Source organism: Aptenodytes forsteri, unplaced genomic scaffold (genome assembly GCF_000699145.1).
Source record: "Aptenodytes forsteri isolate BGI_AS27 unplaced genomic scaffold, ASM69914v1 Scaffold1, whole genome shotgun sequence".
In the NCBI taxonomy this organism is placed as follows: Eukaryota; Metazoa; Chordata; class Aves; order Sphenisciformes; family Spheniscidae; genus Aptenodytes; species Aptenodytes forsteri.
In genome coordinates, this window is record NW_008795035.1 from 418,490 (window position 1) to 438,855 (window position 20,366).

The 20,366-nt window shown below is 35.4% G+C and overlaps 1 protein-coding gene across 1 annotated transcript in view; it reads left to right on the plus strand.

Annotated features, from left to right (window-relative positions):
* Positions 1-20,366, plus strand: part of WDR72 (WD repeat domain 72) — a 115,917-nt gene that overhangs the window by 21,570 nt on the left and 73,981 nt on the right. Inside the window, exon 13 of the mRNA XM_009276464.1 lies at positions 15,082-15,287. Coding sequence (XP_009274739.1) covers positions 15,082-15,287 — 206 coding nt within the window. The remainder of the gene's footprint in view (positions 1-15,081; positions 15,288-20,366) is intronic.

The window sequence follows — 20,366 nt, forward strand, 5'->3', positions numbered from 1 at the left end:
GGGACATGGTTTAGTGGTGGGCTTGGCAGTGCTAGGGCTAATGGTTGACTTGATGATCTTAAAGGTCTTTTCCAACCTAAACCATTCTGATTCCTCTCCAATGTGTTCTTTTCTGTTCCTAGAGGTATTGCTAGATCTCATGATTATTTCTCCCCTGTAATGGCAGTGTGCATTTTGTCTATGCAAATAGTATTTCTGTTAACAGTAAAAGCTGTAAGCTATATCTGCCCCATGCTTTAGCATAAAGTAAATAAAACAGCAAAAATGAGAAATTAATTTGATTCTTATCATTGCCTAACTGCTTGTTTTGTAGTAATTACCAGAAAGTCACCTTTACTAGTGGTAAAGTATTAAAGGTAGAATGGAAAGATATTGTACTAATCCCTGTTGTAACTAAGAGAAACTAGAGCAGGCATCTAAATGTTCAGTAATCATTAATAAATACACACGTTTTCAACTTCTCAAGAAGTTTGTGAAGATGCTACCAGTCTCCAGCTGTTCTATCTACATCTTCATGGCTCTTTTCAAACTAATGTTGAAAACAGTTGAGAAATTTAGGTGGGGGAAATCTTGATATAGAATGTTTTCTTTTATTTCACAGCTAAAAAGGCTATTTCTCAAAAACATGTAACTGTAGCTAGGCTGTTTCTGAAGACATACCAATTTGAGAGAGAGACATCCTTGAAGGTCATTATACTTAAATGTTTATTAGCATTCCTTGTAGAGTCATCTTTTAACCAAAGGATTAATGTGCATTTGAAACTCTGCAATAAAATCGAGCAAACAAATGTAATAAAGGACCACAGAATATTGTTTCCTTATAAATCTGTTGTAGATATCATTTTTAATGGATTTGCATCAGTTATTTTCTATCAGAACTTAATCACTTTGTTTAAAAAAAGGAAATAGATGAGATATTAAAGCTCTAAAACGCTGATGTTGAGCATGCAATGATTATTTTTCATACATACTTTTGTGATGTATTTGTTATGGATCCATCATAGTCTGTGCTGTTGTTATATTTGTAGGATACAGTGTAAGAGCTCCTCAGGTGCTCCTATGATGTGAATTAAGGTTAAAGCTCACAAGGTGGCAAGTCTTAATGTGAGATTTAATAGCATAGGACTGTAATAGTACCATAGAGACAAAAATTGGAGTATATTTTTAACTGTCTCTCCTTTTAGCTGTAAAAATGCTGCCTATTTCAAAATTAAAAATGAAGCAAAATTGATGTCACTGCTCATGTATATTACATATTCAGAAAGGGTGCAGATAGTTAAAAGTGTGGTTTCTATTGCTGTTTCTGTATCTCTTGTTACTAGTATCAAGCAAGAATGAGAGCTACAATTGCCACCTCTTAAGGAATAGCTGGAACACAAGAAGGAATGCAGTTATTTGCTACATTAGCAATTAACGAATTAAGGTGTTTTTTTTTTTGTTCCTGTTAGGCATTGGTAACTAAAAGATGCCATCTAGGGTGAATAACTGGGAAAGCCTACTAGGCTATACTGTAGTTGCTTTAATGTGAATTATATCTGTGTTGCAGGAGAACACAAGAGGTCATGGCGTTGATCCTTGAAATTGGCCTGACCTAGATCAAGAGCTATGTAGATACTTCAGTGCCACTCAGGCAGACAAAGCGTTGTTCAGATGTATGAGAAAGATGTATACAGCATCACAAACAAACCTCTGCAGAAACACAGCAGCCTTTCATTATGATTTTCATCTGTTGGCAAATGAACAGGCAGCCATGCATAGTACCACTTGCCCATACAATTACCTGTGAGCATGTTCCCTGACTCAGTTAAATAGGATGAAGTTTAAGTGGTAGCCTTGTGCTTGGATTCCATTACGGAAATGGACATAAGATAAAGTTTTTGTTGTTTCTATAGTCAAAAAGTGTTTTCTCTATATTTTTCTTCTGGCTATGCAGTTAGCTTCGTGACTGAGGCTTTGCCTCTTTAAATGAAAGTCAGTGGAGGACCTGATTTTGTGTCAGATTCATATATCACTGTTTGCAGTTTAAAAAAATCTGAACAGTGTTACTGTACTAGAGTTAATGGATAACTGGGAAAACAGCCAGTCTGTTTATAATTTCAGGCTGTGGATTAAGAAATTTCCATGAATATTTCAATATTTACACTGTTGTAGAGTCAGCAATAATTCTGTTGGATTTGACAGGTGACTTTACAAAAGTTTAGGGACACCTATTGACTGTCTTTCAGTTATACCCATTTAGCTCCAAAACTGTCCTTCCGCCAGGTAATTAAGAGGATGACCCCTTAAGCATATGAAAGACTTCATTATGCGTAACAGTTCATCGTCCAATTTCCTATGACAGAGGCTGACACGTTTTGAAAAAGTATTCTGAAGTTTTAAAAATATTTAAGATGTCTTTTAGTGGGCTTTCATAGTAGGTTTTTTTACACTTTATGGGGTGGGAGAAACATTGTCACACAGATTAAAATCTAAGCCAGTACTACTTCATGTACAACTTGTTGCACCCTCTCTTCATGAGGTTGCCAAAGATTCCTTATTTTATGTTGTCAATGGGAAGTTGCCTGAGTACAATGGGCTGCCTTTATTCCAAAAAATAGGCATTTCAGCATAATTTATGCTGAAATGTGTTAAATACCAAGAGTATAGTTAACTTCAAGTGGAATTTACCTTATCTAACTTGAGACTTCTATCTATACTTAAGTTCTCTACCTACGAGCTAGTAGTTCATGTTGTTTTTGTAATGAGCAGGAGGAAGTAGGAATAAGTAAAAGTCTATATCTTTTCCCCACTGACTACAAGGGGAGCCTAAAGAAGAGGAGGGGAAAAGCAAAGCTAACTGCCTGCTGCTATTACAGGTCTAGAATAAGATAAATTGAATCCCATCCTTTTAGTCCTTTGGTTTACAGAACAAAGTAAAATTATTCTAGTCTAAGTTTAAATGTTGTTATTGCACATGCACATGGGTAGTGATATTAGTTCATGGCTTCTGTATTGTTTTCTATATCTGGGTAGCTTAATGTATTTTGCCTAAATTTTAATATATGGAAACGGCAACTTTCCATTACAGTGGAATATCTTTCCATGACAATAAATATTGATCTAATAATACATTTGGAATATTAATATAGCATGTGTACAGGATATGTTCCAAACTTGTGTGCTAGATGACAAATATGATAATCAATAACAAATTCTATTCTAATTAAACTGCAGAATATTTCTTCCAATAGCTACCACTTGAAATCCACTTTAATAAGGAAATTAGCTGTTATCTATATTGCTTTTACATTTTCCTAAGCAGTTGGTATATTTGCTTTTTTAAAGAAGGTAAATATCAGTACAATAAGATGTAGTAATAAAAGGATCAGTGTTTTTTTCTTGCTGTGTACAGCATATGGCAGCACGTCTACCGAGCCACATTTCTATCTAATATGTATTGAGAGCGAGGAAAGAATGGGTAGACTTTAAAGAACAATCTTCCTTGCTCAGAGGTAGCAATCTTCATTTATCAGAGGTAGATTTAGTCTTTCAATTAGTACTAGTTTAACATAAATTTATTCCTTGAAGTTCATCATGCTTGCAGAATGAATCATCTACTAATTTCCTGTTATTTCCTTCTGCCTTGCAAGTCTTGTTCTGTTTTATTGTTTTACAGCATGCTTAGTGTGAGTTTAAAAATAGAATAACATCACTTAATAAAACTTTTTGTTCAATTATCATAATAATACGCAGTTAATGTTATACTGGCTACATTGTATTTTTCATACTCACCCAGGGAATGCAAATTTTGATAACTCTTGCATGATGCTAGACCCAACACAGGAAAAAAATTGAAACATATGCCTAAAGAGTATTTCGGCTGAGATCAGATCTCCTGTATAGTCAAAATTAAGTGTATGCTTACAGTTCTTGCTAGAAAAGGTCAAAATCATCAATAAATAATAGTTTGGATTTGTGTAGTTAACGATGTTTTTGGAAGATTGTTTCCAGTTAAGTGATTCAGATGGCAGATGAAATAGTTTGAATGGAGAGTATGTAAGGTATTAAGGCAAAGGAATTATGAGATGTGCTGGTGCATTACTGCACTTCAGTTTGAGAAGACGTGGTGGCTTAGTCATCTTACAGGCTTCTTATCTGAAGGCACTGGGGATTGTCTTATTGCATTGTCGTCTATGACGTGGTCACTACTGTTATTGCTAATGTGCTATATTAGAATAAATTCAAGTACCGACACGGCTCGCTTGCATTCATGGTATCAGTGTGAACAGTACCCCATATGACAAGGGAAATCTGTCCAAAATGCAGAAAACCTCCTCCTCTGATCTTTTTCAGAGGACCGGTAAGGGTGTTTTCACAGGTTATTGTAGTAGTGCCATTATAATTTCTCACTACTTGTTTAGAAGCTGTTTTTTAAAAATGGCTCATGAGCTCTAAAGCCAAAGTTCAAAAAACTTTGTGTCATATTCTAAGCCACTCGCCTGGGGGATCTTGCTTTTTACATACAAAGGGACAATTATGTTTTATACACAAAACCTGATTTCTTAATTTTGCAAAAGCACTGAATAATCTGAAGGATGATCCAGTACTTCAGGAACAAGAAACTCCATTAATTTTTCTGATTGAAACTATCTAACACATTTTTACAAAACGCTTTAGATAAATTATTCATATATCAATTTCAGATTTGATACAGTTTTTTCCACATTGTGCTTGCTATCTGTACAAAAGCTGTGGCGATCATGGTGATTTTTAGTACATAATCTGTGTGTCTGTTAATGGCAGTGGTGATTCTACTGTATCTGCTTGAAATGTGCACTGCTGGGAAATATAATTCGTAAGATGATATTTGATTATAAATGTTATAATAAGCTTTCTATTAAGTTAAGTACCTGCTTGATGTTTTACTTTTTTGATGACTATCCTCACCTCTGAATTGTTTATGAATCCTTATCTTTTACTTGTTAATATTCTGTACCATTTAATTACATACAGGACAATTAAATTAATTAGAAATAGAGGACATAACTAAAGTTTTCTACATAAAATTGAATTGCTATAGATGACAAAATAAAGATAAAAACATAGAGATTAAAGTACGGTTATATAACTAACTACACTTAAGATATGTATTTGAAGGAGAAGTAGTTTATAAAGTTAAGCTTTGAAAAGCTCAGAGATGTTAAGTTTAAGACCATTTGTGCGAATCTAATTGCACAAATTTAATTTGTGCAATTCTGAATTTAGCTTTCTTTTCATGTACCTCTGAACTCTTGAGGACAAATTACTAAATAAATATCTATATAATATTTTGTTTTATCCACACTGTTTAATGTGTATTTCTTTCCCTATTTGTGCCCTATTTGAATCCTTTTCTCAATATAATACTTTTTCTTGTATTTTGCCATCTGGGTATCTGAGTGCTTAGTAATAATATTTCTGCCATTTTCCTGTCAAGTGCTGAAGCATTAAGATTGTCTCGGCTTCCAACTTCTGCATCTAAGCAAAGCAGGAATCCTAAAAATGACAGTGCTTTCTATAGAATTATTCTTGGAACACGCGAGGTATTATGTAATTTTAAAAACATGTTTTAATGTATAAAACATTAATACATTATACTCTGTTTTTATGCAGACACTTGCATAAAAGTGCCTGCTACCTCAATTCAGAGACTTTCTTTGCTATTACTACTTGTCTTTGCAAACTTACCATTATGTTGATACTTATACATAATTTTCTACATGTGTATAGCTTGGTTTTTTTAGTAGAGATAAGTGAAAGACTGTCAATTCCGTTCACTGTAAGATTGACTCCCTGTTGTCACGTGGGATGGATTCTGTATAGACCTCTCTTGCTTGGGCAAACAGAAAAGGTAAAGGTGCTTCAGTTAAAATTGTCTTTGGTGGGAACAAGATGGTGTATTTCACAGAAGTGTAATGTTCAGCTTTGAGTCCATACTTTAAAGCATGAAGATTTTATGAAACACCCATGTGTTTCATGACTTTAACATGAATGATAAATGGTTTGAAACACTTTTGCTGAGAAACAAAAAAAAATACCACTACCTTAAGGTAGCTGTCAAGCACAGAAAACTTAAGCATTTAAAAACTACACAGGTATCAGTAAATTAAAACAAGCTTTTAATGAGATTGGCAGCCCCCATAAAATATGCAGTGTCTAACGTTAGTCAGATCATACAAATCCATTTGTATGATCACTTCTATCGCAAAAAAAAAAATAAAAATAGACAAGAGTTCAAAATACTCTGAAAGTGTTTCTTGCAATGTTAATGTCACATTGAGTAATTTAAACTGTTACATAAAACCTCTTCTATTTCAGAGGCATCCTTGCTGTGGAGAAAATGAAATTACTCTGCATGTAGTGGTGTTATAGATCAAACCTTTGATCATATTGATGGTCAAACATGCTGGAACATTTTCAAACACTCTTTAAAGATAATTTGTACGTAGCTATATATGCACCAATATTTTTATAATTGGTGCCAACAATAATAAGTCTTCTAAACCTCTGGTAAACTCTGTGCAAGTATCATGTCAGTTGCAGAATGTGTAGGGTTTTGTTTGTTTTGGTTTGGGTTTTCTTTTTTAAGTAGACCCTCATTTAGTATGTCTGACAGCTCTTCTCATCTCGGAAAGAAATTAGTGATTGAACTATTTAGAAAACCAAGGTTTAGGTTTCATCAGGTGGCTCTGGGCAAATAAGTTGTACAGTTTTAATGGAACTCTTAGAACTGTATCAAAGTAAACTCGGTCATTAATTTATTATACACTTATGCCTAGATAATTGTAGAAGCAACAATAACTACACTCCTGTGACACTTTTGTCCCTGCAAAATTTAGTAATTTACAGTCTCTTTCGATATGTTTTCATTTTTCCTTTCTCTCCCTCTGTCTTTCTGTTTTTCTGTATGTCTCTTTCTCTGCAGGTCATTGGTCAGAATTAGATTTGAGTGGGTGAGTGTGGCCTAGCTGATACATCCTGTGGTTGCGTTTCATATGCTGGAGGCTGTGGTGTAGCTAGGGTCAAAGTCATAGCAGTCACTACCTTTTTCTTTTTTTTTTTAATAAACTCTGCATAGCCTAAAGATCTGGGCTGGTGGAAAACACAGTTTTAGAGTCCTTGATAACTACATCTGGTAAGTCTTTTGTGAAACATGCTACATGCACGCTACATGCGTATCCTTTACATAATTGGGAGCAAAAGAGCCTGGCTAACAAAGTTTGCCTGTAGGATCCTATGCCCCTGGTCAGAAATCCAAGTCACTTATATATCTGTGGGAGTAAGATGCAGTAACTGTGAAATGGTTTTGTTAGGAAGGGGCACCAGGTCGATCTCTATGCGGTTCATGTGAGTAGGGCAATGAACTTCATCTTTAACTGGTGATAAACCATAAATCTTCAAAATGGTCAAATTGTGGTAAGCGTTACTTGATAGAAATGCCTACAGAGTTGTTTTAGTGAACTCTTGTTAGACATTTAGTTAGTAAAACTAAACTTTTGATAAAATTGCCATAATTTGTGTGAATGAAAACATTCAAGGCTCTTGGAGAGATGCAAGTTTTTCAGGAAGAGATGGTGTATGACTAATTGCTTCATTTACTTTTGTGGTTTTTTTCCAAGACACTCTGAATTTTGAGTAAAAGTTCTCTTGTTTCAGTCTAACCCTGTGCTTTAAAAAAAGTCCTGTCATTCAATCAGTCTTGTACACACACTCACAAATTCTACACAGCCAATTCACAGCCACACAATGTCTTTGCTTTCCTTCTTTTTAGAATTACACAATATAATATTGGTAAGCAATTTGTTTAAATAACAGATTTATCTTAAGTCAGGTACATCTGTGAATGCACCCAGAATATGGGCCCTAAAGTCTGCTTGGTTATACAAAAAACACTTTTGTGCATACTCTTTCTGATATTAGGACAAATAGGTCTCATTTGATATTCCTAACAGTGATCTCTCAAACAGTTACATCGCACCTAATTTCATCATCCCTTGTGAAACTGTAAACAATAGCCCTTACAAAACTATGGCTCAAATGTTAAGCACCCTGTTGCATTACTAGGAGGAGTTAATTGAAGACTGTGAAAGGCTTGTGTCTCCCCTGAAGGGAGCTTTTCGTATTTGGAAAAAGGCTCTAGTGATTTAGCTTCTTCTGTTCTTAGGTCATGGTCTGACCCTCGACATTAATGGTTAGGGCAGACACTATGTGCGTTGAGATCTTCCTGATTTCTCTCCCCCCTCCACCTTCATGCTTAAGAGGCATCCTTAGCGAAAGGGAGAACCTGCAGGGAGTGAGTTAACCCAGATGTGCACTATTGAACTGAGACAAGATAACTTCTTGGGCCAAGAGTACTGTAACATTAAACAATTAACACTTAATGCAACATTAAACCATTTTTGGTTTAGACAATCTTTCTTGAAGAAAGCAGCTCTGTGAAGAAATTCAAGGTAGCATATATGATGCAAATGATAACATGCAATAAGATGGAAGGTTGCCATTTTACTGTAGTTTCTCTACACGTCTTATGCTGTCACTTAAATCCCTAATTCCTAAAAGACATAAAGGATGAGGAAACATTGGTTAGCATATTTTGAAAATGTGAATGATTCAAAATAAGTCCTAAGCATGAATATATATGCTTTGTGGAAGTTTAGTGTTTGGGGTTTTTTGTTTGTTTTAATTTGTCAGCCTTAAGTTAAAACTTAACTAATATTTTGCCTTTTTTATGGCATTTTGTATTTTATACATGTAAACTTCAGGTCAGACTGTAGCTTGCACTTGAGTATTTCATAGTTATCTAAATTTGAGTCATTGTTCAGTGACTACTTATTGATGTAGAATAATAAAAGGTAGTGGAGCTTGGAAAAGGCTGTCTCAGGGAAAAAAAAAAAAAACAATGTCATCTTTTGCCCAATCTGCAGAAGTTAAGGACATACTCTTCTGTACTGAGAATAGTCAGGTATCTTAATATTCATATGTATACATACACATGCATACTTTAACGTACTTTATGTATGCCAGGTGGAACATGTATGGAATTTAGCTGTATGTGTCTGTGTTTAAAATGATGTGTGTTTTACAGTTGATAGTTGATCTTCATTCTTTTTTATTATTAATAATGAAGTAAGATTATATACATTTTAAAAAACAAGAGTGGAAATGAGAACTGATTGATGTGGTCAGTGTAGTCAGACAGAAGAGTTCATACCAGGGAGGGTTTTCATTCCAGACATGAAGGAATGGATTCTCACCCTCATTCCATGTTCAGATGGTAAGAAAGAAATAGACAGAATCTGTTCACATCACTTTCACGTTCAGAGCTGGCCACTTCTGTTCAGCCCAGTTTAGCACATTTGCTGTATCTCAGCAATTCCTGTTACAGGATTATTGTCCTTTGCTGTTTAGAATAGCTTAGATTGAGTCAGGAGGAGAACAGGGGAGTTTTAATGTCCCTTCTTTTGGGGTGTTGTGTCTTCAGCACATATCCCGAGATGAGGACTGGCTGCATTGGAGAACTACTCTTTTTACCTACATATGTAAACCTGCATTATATATGATATTCCAGTAGTTTTCTTTGAATTGTTCATCACTGCTTTCTTTAGCTGAAGGGCATTCTGATGACAGTTTGTTAATGCTATTCTGGAAGTGTATATTCTGAAGAACGTCAGTAACGTACAGCAGTTGGACTACATGACAGAATCTTCCAAATGCAAAAATCATTATGGAGTGTCTGCCAAGACACTCTACATGCTCCTGTATACAGTGCTGTAGTCACAGGGCATCTCCACTGTTAATATATTCCTATATGTAAAATAGCCTTTTAAAGATTATTAGCTTTTAATAGGCTGGGTTTTTGTTTGATCTATCTGGTTACTATTTGTTAGATTGCATTTACTTTTGTCTTGATACTGGTTGGAAATGTATATGCTTACTTAATGCAATGTTTGTTCCATCTGTTTTGGGCCATTCACTATTAGAGTGGTAGCACTAGCAGTTAGGAGAAATTTTTCAAGCGAAGTGCTTGACCACTGTCTTAGAGCAGGATGATAGACTTGTAAAATTCAAGCATCTTCTAGTGAGGAACATAAAACTTCTGTTTGCCTGACTCTGCCAGCATAGAAGAAAGCACATGTGTCGTGGTTTAACCTCAGTCAGCAACTGAGCACCACCCAGCCGCTCGCTCACTCCCCCCCTGCCCTGGTGGGATGGGGGAGAGAATTGGAAGAGCACAAGTGAGAAAAACTCGTGGGTTGAGATAAAAACAGTTTAATAATTGAAATAAAATGATAATAATAATATAATAATAATACACAAAGCAAGTGATGCACAGTGCAATTGCTCACCACCCGCTGACCGATGCCCAGCCAGTCCCCGAGCAGCGGCCCCCCCGGCCAGCCTTCCCCAGTTTATGTACTGAGCATGACGTCCCATGGTATGGAATGTCCCTTTGGCCAGTTTGGCTGTGTCCCCTCCCAGCTTCTTGTGCACCTCCAGCCTCCTCAGTCGGTAGAGCATGGAAAACTAAAAAGTCCTTGACTAGTGTAAGCGCTGCTCAGCAACAACTAAAACATCGGTGTGTTATCAACTTTGTTCTCATGCTAAATCCAAAACACAGCACTGTACCAGCTACTAGGAAGGAAATTAACTCTATCCCTGCCAAAACCAGGACAACATGGGAGTTTCTTTTCAGATGAAATAGGTATTTATGGAAAGGAAGATCTTGACAGAAAATAAAACAGCTGATATTACAGATGATACTTGTTCTGAAAGGTGAGTTTTTTGTTTTGGCTACTAGTAAACAAAAGGATTTGTTCTTGACCACGTGCTCTTTTTAAATAAAATCAATTCTGAAACTGTTTTTCATTCACAGATCGCTGTTATGCTGTAAGATTCAGCTGAGTTACTAGGTCACAGCAGCACTGCAATATTGAGGATTTTCAATACTTTAGCTGTGACAGCAAACAGAAAGCACTGGAGCTTGATGATATGACAAGTCATGTGATGTCAGTGAATACCTTGTCTTGAGGCAGGATAATGTGCATGACCTCCCCAGTAAAAATACATCATTCAGTAAGAGCGGAACCTGGAGAACTGTGTGGGCAGCGCTAACACCAAGAGACACCATTTGTAGTACTTGGTCCAGAAGAAGAATAAGATGTTGTAACAGTCTCTAGCCAGTCACATCTGGTGGTCCAAAGCTGCCCAGGAGAGTGAAATACTCCACTCTTGTCTGTTCCTGAGACTTGGTTGCTATGGTCACAGCTTGAGAGAGATAAAGACTTTCTTTTCCTGTATTTTGTATGTATAGTAGGGGGTCATGGCAGCAGTGTTGCTGCTACATAGAAAAACCCTATCTTTTCCCTTTCATCCACTGTTATTTTATGCTCCCCAATCAAAAGCTTTTGGGCATGTTTGTGTTTAAAATACTTCAGGTTTGAGATTTTTTTTTTATTTCTGTCCTCTTTCCTGTACTCCCATGTACAGGCTGTGTCTTTTCTTACTCTTTGTATTTTTATTTTCCTTTAAAATCGGAGACAACATATTCCTAACAAATAACTCTTTCTGGAATAATGACCACGCTGCCCCAGTATTCTTTTGGCTGTTTGCAGTGGTCAGAACGTCTTTGTCACATAGACAGGTTTCTCCACCCTTCCCTGCTTCCCCCCCACCCCACCCCGTTTGTTTCTCTTAAAGACATATTCAGGAATTGCAGAATACAGATCTCTATTTTGTCTCTGCCACCTGTTCTGCAAATGAGTATTTTTGGACTTTTCAGAAGTGTAAAGTACACTGGATAAAATAAATACTTCGTAATACTTTCATGATCACCCACCCTCTTCCATCACAATCATTTTCCTATGCACTTTATGCCCTTTTATTGCAGCTCCAGATGTACACACAAATCTGTACATATATATGTACAGAGATCCATAGTTAAGAAGTATATGCAAGCAAGCACGTTTTTAAGAAAGGAACCATCTTCTAGAAGGTGCTACTTATAAGGGATTTGAGATAGCTGTTGTGAATGATAAATGATTTAGAGATGGAACTCTAGTTTTTGAAATTGATCTTATGATACCATAGCCTTCTGTCAGTAAGAAACTAAGCTGTTGTCCAGGGCATTGTTTTCTATTCAATGTTCCTGTCTATAAACATGCTTTAAAAAAAAAAAAAATTACCTCCTCTATGTGTGAGGCTGAGTCATATTTCTTGCCTTTCTTGCCTAGTATGAACCCAGAAGGGATTTTTTTCGGTTGATAAGAAGTTAATTTTCTCTTCTCCAAACTACACATACAAAATGGTATACTTGCTATAGCGTGGTCCTGACACTGACATTTAGAAAAGAGTTTGGTGGCAGAAGCGTTCAGTAACCCGACAACCTGTTCAGTTGTTTCTCAGTTTGCATCCATAAGTCTATAATATGTAGAAACACATCTGTCAGCAGTTGAAAATAAGATAGAGGTGTGTGTGTGTGAAATATATAAAATATCAATTTTTTTTCACATATATCAAGACTGCCTGTTTATTCCGTTCAGGCCACGGTCTTCAAATGTGAAATGCTGCTGTCCCCATCTCCTGTAACTTTACCACTTCTTCTGGTCTGTTTCTTTTTCTTTCAACTAAAAATTTGTCCTTCAATCAGAAGTTGAAAACCTGGCTCTGAAGCTGTTGCCAGGGAAGAAGCTCTAATATATGGAAAATAATGCAAGTCTTAAATATATTTTCTTTTTTAATCTCGAGTGTATATGCATATATCAGAGGATAAAAAGTTGGGCAACTCAGATCTTGATTTTTGTTGGAAAAATGGTTTTATCCTCTTTTGCCACTGTAGTATGATAGCCTTAAATCAGTGTATTCTATTACATATCCACAAGATTATTCCACAGAATAGTCTGGCTCTGAGGGATGACTGGTGGTGAGGCACTCATAGATGCATCTGGAGCTAACAAAACCTGTTTTGAATTTTTGAAGTTCTGTCTAATGCTAAAGAGTATAATCAGGTCCTTGAAATTTAATACCATGCCCCCCAAATTCTTGGGATTTATTAAAAATCTATTGTAATTTCTGCCTTAGTTTCTTGCCCATAAAAATAACATGAAACCCTGTAATTTCACAGGGATATTATGATAACAGTCTTTCTGAAGCACTTGAGTACTCTAGTAGTGAATTGCACAGACAAAAGTGATACAGAAAACAAGGATGGATACATATGTGTGTGTGTATACATATAAATATTCCCTGCATAGCGGACTTGCTGCAGAAGGTCCCAGAGAAAGCTTTGTCCTTCACAATTAACAATAAGGGGGAACAACTACTTCCCTGGTGACATTTGTTCATCTTTTGCTCTGAATGATGCAGGGAGTTCTGTGGGGAAATAGGGCACGCTTATAGCTTGAAAGACTACATTGCATATAGAAAGAGGCCAAAATAAAATTAGCTGTGTGACTGTATTATTTCCAAACTTCTTAACTTTGCAAACACTATAATATTTTTAAGAATGTGTATTTACTCACATGTCTAGCATGAATTGTACAATCCTTCCTTGTAGGCATCTATTAATATAGTTTTTGTCTTCCTGAAATACTGAAATCTTGCGATGTTGGGAGCTTTGTAGCCAGCATTGTTTTGAAGTGTTTGTAGACAGTCCAACTGTAAAGATCTTTGGGCAACTTGCTTACCTTCCAGTAAATATTCAGTTCTGTAATGATCCCTGACACGCTGCAAATCCTGGGGAGGGATGAAGAAAATGATGTATTAAAAACAACTGGGGCTAATCCTTATTTTTTCAGTGCAATATTGTAATCATCTATGGTATACAATCGATTCTGTAGGTGACAAAGAATCAGTTGCATTACTTTGTTCTGCTCTGAATTCAAAGACTCTTGGCCATATAAGTAACAGAGGTGACATAAGTAACTACAGTGAACAGGAATGGATGAGTTTCAGAGAAATAATTTCAGATAAAGAGATTTTATACACACATACACACACGAACACTTATTGTATGAGATCCCTCAATCCCAGTCCAATATTTTTAGCAGGTGTTACTGATAGAACTTCAATGTTACACATTTTTTCTGGTAGCGGTGAAAGGGAAAATTCATGTTGTATTACTTGAGGCTACAAAGAATTCAAACTTAAGGGAAAAAACGTTTCGCGTTATAGCAGATATTTAATACTTTTAAAATCCTTCATGTGTCTCTTATCTGGTATTTATAGGAAACATGCCATTTCAGCAATTTCTATGAGTTTAATTCCTATAGGAAATGTATAATATTTAATAGGAGCTCATTTCAAACACGTTTAAGCTCAGTTTAGGTATCTTTAATGTTAGTTACACATTAAGTACTATTACTAAAATTATTACTAAATAAAATTACTAAAATAATATAACTGGGTATAACAGTTAAAGGGATCAGATTGCCTAGAGCAACACAAGTGATGAAAGAGTCTCTGAAACGTTGTATTCCTATTCCTGACTACTAAGCTACATGTAGTATATTCAGGTGTTTAAAAAGTGTCGGAGGTAAAGATGGGTTTTAGGAATGGAAGGAAAAATTTGAGCTTTCCCTTGCTGTTTGTAATCTAGAACACTAGAGGACAGCACTAAAATATTACATAAATGTGTTATTGTTTACACTGTTAATGATACAGATGCTCTGTGAGGGCTTTGTGAGGAAAAAAACAAATGACGCTGATTTGAACAGAGTTAGGGCAAGTGTTATTCTTCTGAATTTCCTTTGCTCCTTTTGAAAACTGCATCTGACTTCACACATTATATAAAAATCTTAAGTTTCTTGTGGTCTGAATCTAAGGTATTTGCTGTAGTGATTTCTTCAGAAATAAGGCTTTATATTTTTAACATAGTAATGCTGTAGAATACTGTTGTGTAAAATTACATTTTTTAAGGTCCAGAGATGAGGAATTAGCTCATCTGTAAATGTTTCATAATTTATCTGCTCACATTAAATGTACTATGTTGATACTATGATACTTAGGCTGAAATATGAAATAGTGTTGTTCTTTGAAAAAATTACAACTTCTCTTGTGTTTCTCTAGGCACGCTGGAACGACATGAAACAGGTGAAACAGCAAAAGCAATTCTTACTTCCATTGAAGATTCAGAATACTTTGTGGCAGATGCTCTACTTCCTGTATCTCAAGAGTCAAAAAGAAATAAAAATGCTGGATACAAACCATTTAGCTCTTATAAGCATGGCATGGTCTCTTACAATCTTACCCATACAGAAAAATCTTCAGATAAGGTAAGAATGAAGAGTGTTTCTCAAGAGCAATGAGTTGTGATCCAAATTCTTTACTCTTTCACGTTCACTGATGTGTAGCCCTGTATAAGTGGCATGGAGGCTTGGATTTAAGTTTATAAAGCCTTGTTCCAACTGGCTCAGGTTTTTATGCCTTCAACCCCATTTCATAGAACAAATGGGGAAGATGGGGGGGAGTGCCTTATGCAAGGTCACCAGTAGATCATCTCAGAAGGATTTTCTCAGACTTAGCACCCATAGTTAGACCCTATTTCCTTATGCCTCTGGCTTATGACTGCACCTATTAGTAGTACCCTCAGAACAGTTGAACCCACCAGTTCGGATGTATGTCTTGAGAAAAAACACATCACGGCACAATGCTACTGGCCTTTCCATTATTGCTTTTCTATGAAACTGCAGGTTCCTGTTGTCATTCAGTGCTAGTTTTTACTGGGTGTTTGTTTTCTGTTAACATCATCACAGAACACAGAGTGCAAGTGCCTTACATTTATATTAGTGCGATTAAATTTGGCACCTTACTGGCTGAAAAGAGGATGGCGATGTTCTTGTGAGATACTAGGCTGCAAATAGGTATGACAGTCTTCAGGAGAGATTTGGCCAGGCACTGTACTTGGCTTTATCTAACAATCTCTTTTTACAGAAGTCATTAAACCAAATAATTGTGACTGATGAAAAAGATGTGCTCTTTCTTTTTGTTTTCAAAAAGTAATAGAAGGAAATACCATACTGAAACTAGTGTTAACGTGCTGTTAAAGCTGAGAAAATGAGTATAGAGACACCATATAATGAGAAGTAAGGTTGAAAATCCAATAGTCATTCTACTTGCTTGTGGCCTAGATATATCTATATTTTTATCAGTTATTTGTAGATATTTAAAAAGCCTGTATTTGCTAAATGTAAAACCAATTATTAAAGCTCTCTCAAATTTAATACAATCTCAAGTTCAACGAGGTAGCTATTACCTTATTCAGGTTGGAAGATAATGGTGCATACATTTTTCTGAAAACCCTGTTCATGCATCAGGAGTGAATATATTCCCTGAGCTCTTGATACGAGTGTATCTTAAGAATAGGGCCTCAATGTTGTTTGTTCATGTTTACCACTTTTTAATTAATGGGTTTTGGGAATTCTATTCTCTGCAATAAACGGAGAAAGTCATGTCTGCTATTCCTCAACCTTGAATGTAGATCAAAAATACCTTCCCACAAGTATGGGAACATGAAAAATGTTTTTGCTCAACTCACACGTGAAAACAGCCTTCAGAATGGTCTCTGGCCTTTTTCTAGCTTAATTAATTATGGTAAATGAAATACTGGATATTCCAAAATTCTGTCTGGTAAAGTACAGCTTAATCCAAGTCCTCATTATTGAATTTTCTTTTCTGGTCTTTCTTTATTGTACCTACAACTTTACATGTAAACTTTGAGTTTATAATGATTGCTGTTTAAGTCTTAATATTTATCTTTGACCTTTTATTAACCTTAGTCTGATTTCTCAAGTTCTTTTTGATCCCATTTTCTGAAAGTCTTATTAGAGCGTAATCCTGCTGAGCATGTTGTGGGGCAGATGGTGTACTAGCTGGCCATTGACACAGAATCTGGTCTCACTGTTAGTTTATTAAAAGGAATAGTTTTATTCCTGCCTTTTTAAAGAGGAACAACAGAAAAAGTTATAGTAGTTGTGTCTGGTGTGTAGTTTTGGTCATACCTATTAAATTGAAAATTGCATGGATTTAACAAAGTGGCTGGAATGAAAATGTGCTGCTCGTGGAATATGGGAAAATAGTTTTTGGTAACTTCTGAAGTGTGGAGTTTAACATGCTTTGGGGATTATCATGATCTTGAATTGGAAGTAATATCACAATAGGCAGCAATGGAGTTGTAATAATTTATAGCGCTTGTCGTGATCAGACATACATCTCAGCTGCTCTGACTTCTCAATAAAATATTCCATTTTCTTGTTTAAACTTTGTTCATTAATTATCTTGTCCTAATGAAGACTTTTTATTGACAGAATATTATTGATGTCTCTTAGACTTCCTTATGACTGTCAAAATATCTCTTTCTTTTTTTTAATTTCACCTGCTTTTTGTCGTTATGGTCATGTTATTTTAGTCTATTTTCCTAATAAATGAAGTTCTATACTTGGGAAACCACTTTTCATTCATCAAAAGTCTGTCATCCATGACATCCAGCACTTCTTCCCACATCCATCCCCATTAGAGCAGGTTCTGTATATTGGTGTGGAGATGCTGGAGGCTAAGTGTATAGGGTGTAGCTGAACCTGGGAAGAATATAACAATGGAGATCCCCTTAATGCTATTCCAGAAGCCTAATGCGGGCTACACAAAAGGAGCGTAGAGCTCTGTGGCTTTTTTTACACTGTTTTGTTATTGCTGAAATGAAGGCTTGTTATGAAGTCTGCTGTTTTTCTTAGTTCTTATGCAAGAAACTTTTTTCCTAGGTTTTTCAAAAAGTGCTCTATTGACTCTTTTGGGTCATTGTATTTTAGCATCTTGAAATAGTCTCCTGAAATCCAGATCCCGTGAAATTAGTGAGTTCTGTGGATATCGGAGAGTTCAGTATTTCATACCATATTAATAAGCGTATAATGACCACACAGATGAAACTATCGTGAAACTTTCAGGTTATCAAAAGGTTTTAGTATGCATGTATACAATGAGTATTTCATTGTCAATTTGCTTCTTTGGCAAATTGTGTATTAGAAATTTAACAACACACTAAATTGTTAATAACATTTCTATTTAAAAAAAAAAAGTGGTCAATTTTAGCCTCTTTTTTAAGAATTCAGTATTAGAAGATTTATGTAACAGAAAAAATGAGGGGTAGCTATTCTGTCCTGTTGGTATTACATTTGAGTGATCCTTATTTTGTACAATGAGATGATCCACATGATCACAAAATTATTCAGTATTTTTTCTTGATATTTATTATTAAGTTGTCTTATCATTAATAATATATTTAAGATAAAATAACATTTGCAAAGTAATGGTCTCTCTTTACTCCATCCCAAGAAGAAAGAAGAAAAATATCCTCACACAGCAGTCCTGCTTCAAAGGCTTTCTTTCAAAACATTTGTCATCATGTAAATCACAGATACAAAAGCAGAATGCTTTGATTTCATGGCGTTTTGACCATTTTAATTCTTTTATTGTGCTGCACGTGCCAGTGGGAGTACCAATAACAGATGAGTGTGACAAATGCAGTTAACACAAGATCCATATTAATGTTGTCAAATCCCCTTGATATATTTAAACAGATTTTAATTATTTTCAATGTCGAAAGACCCAAAATATATAGCTTAATAGTTCTTCAAGAAAGCTTTACTTAATATGTGAATGTAAAACCTCTCATAAAAATGAAACTTTTATATTGGCCTTAGTCATTGACACAGGGTATTCATCAAGTCAGCAATTTGTGTGGCAAAGTGCCATTTGAATAGTGTATTGTTAGAATACTTATGGTCCACTTGACAAGGGCTCTTGCTGTAAATAGTGCAATTTGACTCCAGCTGTTAAAGAGTGGCTTTGACAGCAGCCAAATAGAATGGAGATGCTTTACTGCACCGCAGAAAAATCAATATTGGGTTCTTGTTCATAGTAACCTGTTTTTTCTTTTTTTGCAGATTTATACAAGACTATCTAGAGTTCATTTGTGGAAGTTTAAATATTATTTTAAAAGTGGGTCTGTTTTATTTTCAGATTAGTGTTGGTGATGAATGATGCTTGTGTTTAGTAAAAACAAAAAAAAGAAAAAGACAGTACTTTGTGGATATACATAAACAATGTGGTAATGCAGCATTATTTCAATTTTCAGCCTATATGGATGGATATCAGGATGTGGGTGCATAAGTTATGTAACTAATGACAAAAAATGGTCTTTCCTTTCCCTCTCTCTCTTTTTCCTTTTTGTAGTGCTACTGTAGTATACCTGTCAATTTTCTAAGCGTAGGGTTTTTTAAAGCAGATTTCTTTGTTGTTCTCCCTGTAACAACCCCCACAGATGTTGACAATCTGTAGTGCCATTGTAGATTTTCCTGAAGCATAGTCTTGCTGGTGCTGAACAGTTTTCCAGCAGTATTCAGTGACACAAGGTTGCTATGATACCTGGCCAGTAGCAATAGGTATTGAATCACTGGTCTTAATTACAATAGACTACATGCTAGATTGTGTGCTCATGGTGTTTATATGGAACTAGCTCTCATTGTACATTTAAGTCATACTTATATTTGAAAATTGGGGCTGTGTGAAAAGCTGGTTTAAAAAAAAAAACCTGAAATGCTTCAGTGCGTCATATGAAGATTTTATTGATGCGCATAAAAAGCTGGATGTGTCTGGGAATTGTTTTCCTGATGTTCCAGAAAGCTTTCATGTTAGCAAGTTTCCTAGCTTTTCAGCTTAAATAATTTGGATGTAAATCTGTGTTTATATTTATATGTCTGATATTTCTAGTGATTTCAATAATGTAATTAGAGCTTCTTCTGAGTAAAAATGTTGGAGGAAGAGCAGCTTCTAAAATTTGTGCGATAACTGCTAAAGGTTGGGCTGCTGAATTGTACTACTGAAGAGCTAGACCAGAAAAGGGAGATTTATACTGCGTGTATAAGACAAACAAGACAGATGAGGGGGGAAAAAAAATGTATTTTCATATTTACATATGAACTTTTATAGGAATGTTAGGTATATTTATTGCTTGATATATTCACTCAACAATTTCTTAAAATACTGTTCTTTGAGTGTTAATGTAAGGTGCAGAAAGTAGAGTCAAAATATCTAAATAACGGTTTACACAAGATCTTTAAAAATTCCTTTTGATTTATGCAGTTATTAGAAATAATTTTGACCAGAGTAGTTAAGTACCAGTTACTATAACACTTGTAAATGCATTTTAAACATTTTAAATGGACATGTACCTAGTATTAGTTGTTCTAAAGAACTTATTATTCACTTATGTAATAGCATACATATTCTGCTGGAAACAAAAAATGTAAAGGCAAGATGCTTCTGAAACAGAGGTATTTTCCAAGTAGGAAAGCCAAAGT